Raw genomic sequence first — 9,619 nt, forward strand, 5'->3', positions numbered from 1 at the left:
ATGCCTGAGTGTTGGAGTGTGCCCCTGGCTATCCGTAAAAAAAAACATGTAAGGAATTTGAAATGGTTTATACATTTAATTGTGATACTTAAGTACATTTGAGCAATTCCATAATTACAAAATGACAAATAATTTTAATCGAAGTGGGCGGGGTATTTTGAATATTTGGGGCGTAGTCAACCATACAAACTGGCCAATGAGCTGACGAAGTACTTGGACGTGGTAGATTTGAAAGTGTGTTATAAACAGACAGACTGAAGTTGTTGATTTTTTTTTTAGCTGGGAAGTATAATTATTTCACGTGAAACTACATTTATAAAAAGGTGAGATGCGGTTTAATCTAATGTACGACGTAAAAATATATATTTTTGATTGCTTTATAGTTTTCTTTCCTTGCAAATCTGTGCTACGGCATACGCCACAATCCGGTAGCTAACTAGCTAGAACTAGTAGCTAACGCGTTATTAGCTAAGCTAGCATTGCTTTGGCTAGACGAGATGCAAATGGTTAGCTAACTAAGGACGTTAACTTAGCAACACACATTCCAGCGAGCTGGTTATTTACATCAGGGTCCGTTGTCTGCTTGTTGATTCAGACATCAGGAGTATATATCGCACTATAGCGTAGATGTCATATCTGTGAATAGCTAGCTAGGCGTACAGTCAGTAGCTACCTCAATATCCATTAGCTAACGAATCGACGGTGACGTTAGCTACATTCTTTGCAGAGATGTTGGAGGAGGAACATACAGACAGACAGCACCAACTTGCCATGTTGTGTCAGAAGCTCGACCGAATTAAAACAAGATGTCTAATCGAAGGTAATAAAACCATTTCATTCGTTCCATGGCGAAGACAACATGCCTCATATATTGTACATAATGATATGCCCATAGAAGGCTACTGAGTTTGCAAACGGGCACTCACTGTCTTTTTTCCTCCCATTTTCATGCAGATGACACTGATAATATCAACCAGGCCATTGGCTCAAATTCSCCTGAAACGTGTCTCGCATATCTGATGGTCTTGGAGAAGAAAGGAGACCCTCACTTGGATCCTAGTCATCTCACAAAGCTTACAGACTTCTATACCCGTGTATTCTCAACTATGCCACTGGGRAAACACTGCCAAAATGAGAGCTATGCCAGAATGCTGGTCAGATTTGCAGAGCTGAATGTGTGAGTGAACCATGATCATACTGTGTACCATGAGAGGCTTGAGCTTTGTTTTGCAACATGTTCCTCTGTTGACTGTACTTAGCTACATCAGTTAAATACAATGTGTGGTGTGTATTAATAATATTAAAGTGGCAATCTAGGATTTGGGAAAACTACAAAGTGGCCACACTGCCACTTTTTGGTTAACAGCTGAGGGATAAGGCTAGCAAAAATGTAACCATTCTCAAATTCATGGATGCAAGGACTGACCATTCATGAGCTCAAAATAATAGTTCTATCAACATTTTGAAGCTATTCAGTGTTTGTTTACAATTACATGGTTTACAAATAATGGAAGTAAAATAAGTTTATATGTTGGGGTCTCTGACGGATTCCGACAGTTGAACTAAGCTCTGGAGGCATTTACACCAGTAAATTATTTTATTCAAAAAATCAATGGCTTATTTCAGAATTTAAGTCTAAAAATGTATGTACCAATCCCAGATTGCCCCTTTAACAGACAACTTTGTGGTATTTATTTTTTTCCTTTATATGGTCGAATGAGTCCTTTTAATTTCTTTCAGAATTCAAGACCCCAGTGGGGCAGAGGGCAACTTCAATGTTGCGACTACACACTGCCAGGATTTCGCTTTTGTCCACATTGCACACGCTCAGTTTGAACTGTCTCAAGGTAGAGAGATGCACAACAATCTTTGGGTCGACTGGCATAGATGATTTATACACACAGGCAACACAATTTGGGTTATTTACTCAACTTTGGCTCCATGGTTTTACCAGCTTTTTCATATTCACCCAATACAGAGCAAATATTGAATCTCTAACATGTTATTCATGTCCTGACAATGATGAATGCATCAGTCCAATCTGTGAAACTCCCATTCAGGACCTCCATACTGCTGCAGGAAAGTATTATTGGTATCTAGTCAGTAAGATTATTATTTCTTTACTATCCCATCTCAAAAGGCAACACGAAGAAAAGTACTTGGATACTTCAAAGGGCCATTGAACTGAATGCCAAACCCAATGACCTGCTGGAGGCTGCTATGCAGAACTTGACACTGGGCAAAGCAGAACTTCTTTCCTCTGAGGATAAAGAAAATGTACCAGGTTAGTTGTGTCCAATTTCCAATCCCATTTGAGATCAGTATTAACCGGAAGCCCATCTTCATTTTTTTATATTTTTTACGTCAAAGACAAAAAATAGTATAATACATGAACATGTTTCTTCACCCTAGATTTGAATGAAATCACTATTATGCTACTTTAGGGTTTTAGTACTGTATATTGATTGTCTTAATAATGTGTTGTCAATTTTTTTTCTTTCAGTCTCAACTTATAATATAAATTGTTCTGCAAAAAATGGCAAAGAATTTCGCAGTGTCTCCAGAAACTCAGATGGTACAGGCGACTTGCAGCTCTCCAGTATATTTTCTTCAGGGTAAAAGACAAGTTTTTTGTTTTTTACAGTGCCAAGTTCTCACACCAAGCTTCTCTCTGTTTGTATTTACATTCTTCTATTCTGTCTCGTGAAATTTTTGTTGTTGACATTGTTCTTCTCATTCCCATAGAACAATGGAACCACGGAATGGACCCCTAGAGGACCAGGCTCCAGCTTGGAGGTCTGGGTCTCAACGAAAGAGAGCCCTTGGCATAGTAAAGTTTGATTTTAGTCTTTTAAAGATCCTACATGAGTTTTTATTAGTAGTAGTTTTAAATAGTGTTGGGGTGGGGTTGATACAGTTACATATCGCAATATTACTTTGGATGATATTGTATCGATACTTTGACTCCAATATTGTATCGATACTTTGAATCGCAGTATCGAATCGCAATACATATAGAATCGTGAGATTCGTAATACATGTCGTAACGGTACCTAAGTATCGTGAGAATATCATATCTTGTTTTAAAGTAGTTTTTCCCATCACTTCTCTGGCTTTAAATCATCTCTTGTTCTTTATTATCCTGCCCTTCTAGCCAGGGAGAGTGCCTGTAGTCCACCGCTCTATCTCAGAAATGGATGATGATGATAATGATGGACGACGAGTGAAGAGGAGGGAGGCTCTCATCCCAAGTAGCTTGTCCAGGTAAGCATTTACTTTTTCTTTTTTTACCTATTTCAAGGAAACACCGGATTACAACGCCTAAACTGATGAATGGAACTTTGTTTTAGGCAAACATCTGGTTCAAGTGCCATGTTCACCTTGTCCTCAGCCCAAAAGCGTGTTGAAGATGGGGACTTCCTCAATCTAAAGGTCTGTGAATGAAAATCCCACCGTTTCAGTTGTAATTATAGATTGTCTAAGATTTTTTTCTACCCCCGGCCCAACTGTTTACAATTATATAAAATAACATGGAGAGCAGAGCATGTGATATCTTACATAATCCTATTTTCAAGACGGGTTGATTGGACAATCATATCATTGTTGATGTGCTCCCTCAGACACCGATCATTAGCCCTGAGCCATGCCCATGGGAGGACATGGGAATGGTGGACTCCACCACTACACTGCTGCACAGGCAAGATAGGAGAGATCCCACTAGGATGGAAGGTAGGTACCTTTTACATTGAAGTGAAACCATTTTGACCTAGTAGTTGACGGTGTAAAAAAGCTGTGTTTAGTGAAAAGCATTAGTTGGCGCACACCCACATATTCAAAGAGGTGCTCACTAACGGAATGGTAAACTTGTGGGGAAAAACGTTTCTCACTCATATCGAGTTTTTGTTCTCTGCTGTTTCAATGGTAGATACCACTGACAATATAAACCAGATAATCGGTTCCAACTCCCCTGAGGCTTGCCGGCTCTATCTGACAAAGCTGGAGAAGAGGGGCAATCCTCAGACAGACACCAACCTTCTCCTAAAGCTTAAGGACTGCTATTCCAGAGTGTTCTCCAGACTGCCGTTGGGAATGTACAGCAGAAACGAAAGCTATGTCAAGATGCTGGTCCGATTTGCCGAACTCATAGGGTGAGTGTACTTCAGGATATTTTTGGACATAAAAAAAACCAACCAAAAACATGCATGTATTCAGATGTGTTTCTAGTGTTCTAGAATTGGTTTGATGGCTGTCTAAAAATGTCCTCCGTAGTATTGATGACCCAGATGATGCTCGGGACAACTTCATCATTGTGAGATCCAACTGCAAAGGCTTTGCCTTTGTGCACATAGCACATGCTCAGTTTGAGGTGGCTCAAGGTAGATTGCCCATTTGTATTTTACATAAACGATTGTGCGTAATATAGAGTTTTGATACTAAAGAGATTTTTGTTGATATTCTTCCAAAAGGTCAGGTGAAGAAAGGCACCTCAATACTACAGAAAGCCCTTCAGGTGAACGCAAAGCCCACTGAACTAATTGAGACGGCAATGCAGAAGCTAAAAGCTGGGAATTACCAGTTTCTCCCCGCAGAAGACCGAGAGTGTGTCCCAGGTAGGTTTCATTTACATTTAGTCAATTATGCTGTATGTCTTGGTGGTGTTCGTTAGGGCATGCAATGGAAAATGTAGTCCCTCTGTTTTCTCTTGTTTGGTACCGAATGAACATGACCCTGTTCATCCTGACTACAAAGTGATAACGGCTTAAAGCTTGCAAACCCGATGTAAGTTTTAGTTGAATAGATTCCTTATGCGTGTTTCTTTTTACAGAGCCACAGTCCCACGGGTCATTGAGTCTGTCAAACTATGGTAGAGAGAGGGAGCCGGAGATTCCCGCCCGTTTACCTCTGAGCCAGACACAGCCCAAACCCTCTAGCATGGAGCTGTCTTCAGGGTGGAAAATGCCAGCCCGTGTCAGCCGAGTCGTGTCTCCAGAGGTTTGGCTTGCTCTTTTATTTTTGGGGTTACTACTGTGTCGTCAACATAAGTGCTGGCATCAAACTCCAATTTAGTTTGTTCATTCTTATGGCTGAGTTAACTACATTTCTGTTTCTCTTTTTGCCTCTGTTTTGACACTTAACACTTATGTTTTCTTTTGGATTCTTCTATTTTAACCTTTGGGTTTATCTGTGTGTGTGTTTGGTCGTCATCAGGAGAAGCACACTCCTCCTAATCTCAGGCCCATTCCACGTCTGGTGGACTCTCTGCCCACCCCATCCCTCCCTCTCCCGTCCAGACTCAACCCACCTGTCGCCTGCCAGACGCCCAACTACAAAGACCCCAGGGCCAACAGGTGAGGGGGCTGGAGTGGACATATATCTGACATAAAAGCTTGTGTGCAGTGATCCTAATCACCATAATCTAATGATTCTATTTCAGGTCCTGAGATATATTAGGAAATGGTATTGTCAGTGTTGGGGAAGCTACCCTGAAAAATATTACTTCCCACTGCAAGAAGTTGCGCTACAGCAAAGCTACCCTCCAAACAAAATATATTTTTATTAACTAAAGTTACTTTGAAAAGGTTAATTTGAGAACTACCTCTTGAAAAATGATCATATTTTAATCTGAACCGTCATAGTGCAAAGTTTAGACTGTCATCCATCCTGTGACGTGGCTTAAGTAACAGTCACGGCAGACAGCGTGGCGAGATCTGTGAGTGTTTTTCGTCTTGGATTCAAGAGGAAAGATGGGAAGCAGTGATGCAAAAAAATAGGACTTTCTTTGACATTTGAATTCCCTTCTCTCCTCAGTTACGTTACCCCCGTGGTCAAGAGGAACCCCCCATTTGCGGCCCCTCTCTCAGCAGCCCATAAAGCCGGCCCTGCCCAGCAGCAGCCGTGCACCCCCCTCAGCCAGGTGTCCTATGCCCAACAGACCCACCAGGTAAACCACAAACGCCATCCATGGGATTTCCCTGATCACTTGAGACGCCATCAGGTCAGGAGGAACGAACTCATGGCCCTAGTTATGTTCTCTATGTGTGAGTTTTCTGTTTAAGTTATAGGCCTATGTCAAATGAAATGTGAACTTGATGGTTGAATGACTGCACTTGTCCCTTACTTCAGGGTTCCACCGCTGCTCTCTCAAACGAGTCCATCGTGATAAAGGGCAAACAGTTCCTTGTCCTGAAAATGATTGGCCGAGGTGGATCCAGTAAGGTAGGGTCTAGTTGTCTTGTTCATTAGGGCACAATGTAACAAAAGCTCTCAAAAACATTGTGCAACGGAAAACAAAAGATAGTTACTTGTTAGACAATTTAAGATTGTACTTCCCTCTTTCAATTTGTTTGAAACCGGAAGATAACAGGGAAGTACTACAGGTGGTTGATGGTCGATTAGCTGGTTTTTCAGCTGGTTTGATGGTAGGTCCTCTGTCATTTCAGGTGTACCAGGTTCTGGACCAACGGAATCAGCTGTTTGCTGTGAAGTATGTGAACCTGGAGGAGGCTGATCCCCAGACAGTGGAGAGCTACAAGAATGAGATAGAGCATCTCATTCACCTGCAGCAGTACAGTGATCAGATCATCAAGCTGTATGATTAGTGAGTGTTCAGTGTTTGCTACTCTGACTTATTCCGCTTGGGTCTAGCAATAAATTATTTTGATTTTTTGATAAATGCATACACTGTACATCCAAAACACAAAAACTGGTGGTACTGGTACATAAAAATAAAATACATGGTCACACTACTTCTTTTCTTTTTTTGAAGAAGAAGAAGAAGAAGAAGAAAAGATTAAGGATAACACAACGTAATTCTATTTTTTTTTCGTGATATCCAATTGGTAGTTACGATCTTGTCTCATCAATCTTGTATCAACTCCCCAACGGGAGAGGCGAAGGTCGAATCGTGCGTCCTTCGAAACATGACCCGCCAACCTGCACTGCTTCTCAACACCTGCTCGTTTAACCTGGAAGCCAGCCGCACCAATGTGTCGGAGGAAACACCGTTCAACTGACGAGTGAAGTTAGCTTGCAGGGATCAAACCCCGGGCTGTAGTGACGCCTCAACACTGCGATGCAGTGCCTTAGACCGCTGTGCCACTCAGGAGGCCCCAACACAACGTATTTCGATTGTGGTCCTCTGTTCCATCCCACTATACATGTCATGGGATTCCCCGTGAGCAGTGCATTTTATCAGTCGAGTTCTCTTGTGTTCCAGTGAAATAACCAACAGCTACATCTACATGCTAATGGAATGTGGTAACCTGGACCTCAACACCTGGCTACGGAACCGTAAAACTGTCAACCCGCTGGAGAGGAAGTTCTACTGGAAGAATATGCTGGAGGCAGTCCAGACCATCCACAAACATGGTTATTATCTCTCCATCTGTCTTGAACTCCGTATCTCTCTTCATCAGTAACAATTATGTTTTCTAAGTTCCTCATACCCAAACATTGCACTCTATAAGAATCTTTTTTAGTTTTTTCAGTAACTTTTGTGTGTGTAGGCATTGTCCATAGTGACTTGAAGCCAGCCAATTTTGTGATTGTCAATGCCTCGCTGAAATTGATCGACTTTGGCATTGCAAACCGCATCCAGCCTGATGTGACGAGCATTATGAAAGATTCTCAGGTAAGAGCACAACCCCCATCTCCAACTGTAGTTCATAATGTATGTATACATAACCAGAAGCTTGCCAAAATAAGGATATTGATCTTCGAGGGAAAAAATCCTCAACACAGGTGGGGACCTTGAACTACATGCCTCCCGAAGCCATCAAAGACACTTCATCCCAGCCAGGGAAGGCACGCTTTAAGGTGAGCTGATGTCCCTTCCTTCCAAAACAATGTCTTTTTAATACATGCATATTCCATATGGACTCATTTATATCAACGTTGGAAGATTATGCATGTGTAATGATGTAATAAATGTTTTTGTTGATTTGATTCATAGATTAGTACTAAAGGTGATGTGTGGTCCCTTGGCTGCATCATGTACTGCATGACCTATGGGAAGACTCCATTCCAGACCATCACCAACCAGATCACCAAGCTACACGCCATCATTGACCCGACCCATGAGATAGAGTTCCCTGACATTGCAGAGAAGGATCTGCTAGATGTGTTGAAGGTGAGTGATTCCGCTGTGTATTGGCTTTTTGGTTGAGTTTTGATTTACTGTGAATTACATGGATCTGATGGGATATGTTGGGTTTTTTTTTTTACCACCAGAGGTGCTTGGTACGAAACCCAAGAGAGCGGATTTCCATCGCAGAGCTGCTGGAGCATTCATACCTAAAGCTTCAGTCTCAGCAACAGTCACCTGTGCCATGTACATAAACGCCCACACATTATGCATATTTATAACTTATACCTGCCATAATACCAAAGTGTTTTTTTTTTAAATTAAATATATATATATAGAAGAAAAGGAATTGCAACAACTTTAATTTTGTCTTCCTCTATATCTCCTTTCAGCACCACCTGACAATAACGATCTGAAGAGGATCCTCAACGAGCTCGCTGCCTTACAGTCTCCCAACAGCATTGCCAGGGCTGCTAATGTAAGCATAACAATGTGCAATTTCCAATAATATTAATCTTATCGTCATTTGCTTTTAACTGACTGGCATCTTCTCTGCAATCGACAGAACTTGGCGAAAATGTGTAACAGTGGTCGAAAAGTGGATGCTGCAGGGTGTGTAAAGTCATCCAGCCTGCTCAACTGGAAGATGTGATCTGGCCATGTAGATGCTCCACTGATGGCCTAAAAACCACCATAGGTGTCAGCAGATGGGACTCCATTTATAGCCTAAGTCGTGCTTTACCCATGCTTCAGCACAACCCGAAAAATAGATCCTGCTTGGCAGTACACTGGCCTTGTTTGAATACTTTGAAAATGTATCCTTCCTTCCCCTTCTTGAAGTAATCACTGATCTGACATGTCTGGATTGGTGAAAGCTATAAAGTGGAACCTTTACTTTTATTCTATCCAAGTATGTTGGATCAGTGCTGACACAGAGGATGAGAGGAAAGAAGGAAGCTTTTTTAAGCAGGGTCCATATCTGCCCTACAGCGCTCTACCATCTCCATGTTTTATCCTCTCATGTCCTCGTGACTTCCCCTTGCTTGCATCTTGACGGATACGGATCTACACTTTTTTGGGGGCTTTATTTTTTTAAGACTGACATTTTTTGTGTTTCTTTACTTTATACATTTTACTGTACTCTCAAACATGTAACCACAAAAAATGCTCAACAAATAAACTAGCTAACCGATGTTTGTTTATTTCAGCTGTCAGTTTCATCTGTAGTTATATATTTTACTGGCACTGGTAGGATAAGCTGCTGAATGTAAAATGGGTTGACTTCAGTGTATATTAATAATTCATATCAAGACCAACCAAAGGGTTTCAGCACCACATCAGGGAGAGCTATGAAAATGGACCAACACTGCGTGCACTGTTTCCTAATACCTCCATCAGGATGACTGTTCCATGCTCTTCATGACGCCAGACATCTTCCTCTCTTTTTCACCTTTTTGCACCCAGGAATGGTTTCCACCCGATAGCACAGCCACAAAGTCAAAATGGGCTTTTGTAATAATTCATGAAAACAAAAAT

The 9,619-nt window shown here is 41.5% G+C and overlaps 1 protein-coding gene across 2 annotated transcripts; it reads left to right on the forward strand.

Moving 5' to 3' along the window:
- The first annotated feature begins 209 nt into the window (after positions 1-209).
- LOC111959029 (ttk protein kinase) lies at positions 210-9,276 on the forward strand. 2 transcript variants are annotated; one of them, XM_023980438.2, is made up of 25 exons: positions 210-323; positions 728-820; positions 955-1,177; positions 1,741-1,847; positions 2,141-2,284; positions 2,504-2,615; positions 2,746-2,830; positions 3,155-3,264; positions 3,351-3,432; positions 3,621-3,729; positions 3,926-4,148; positions 4,270-4,376; positions 4,467-4,610; positions 4,826-4,992; positions 5,209-5,348; positions 5,809-5,941; positions 6,124-6,216; positions 6,441-6,598; positions 7,217-7,368; positions 7,506-7,630; positions 7,741-7,815; positions 7,952-8,128; positions 8,230-8,329; positions 8,476-8,561; positions 8,649-9,276. In XM_023980438.2, exons 2-25 carry the CDS (start codon positions 730-732, stop codon positions 8,733-8,735), a joined length of 3,030 nt encoding a protein of 1,009 aa, XP_023836206.1. In that variant the 5' UTR covers positions 210-323; positions 728-729; the 3' UTR covers positions 8,736-9,276. The 2 variants fall into 2 exon arrangements, with proteins under 2 accessions (XP_023836206.1, XP_023836207.1); XM_023980439.2 differs by having other exon boundaries at positions 235-323; positions 713-820.
- Positions 9,277-9,619: the final 343 nt, after the last annotated feature.

Source organism: Salvelinus sp. IW2-2015, linkage group LG35, assembly GCF_002910315.2.
Source record: "Salvelinus sp. IW2-2015 linkage group LG35, ASM291031v2, whole genome shotgun sequence".
Lineage (NCBI taxonomy): Eukaryota > Metazoa > Chordata > Actinopteri > Salmoniformes > Salmonidae > Salvelinus > Salvelinus sp. IW2-2015.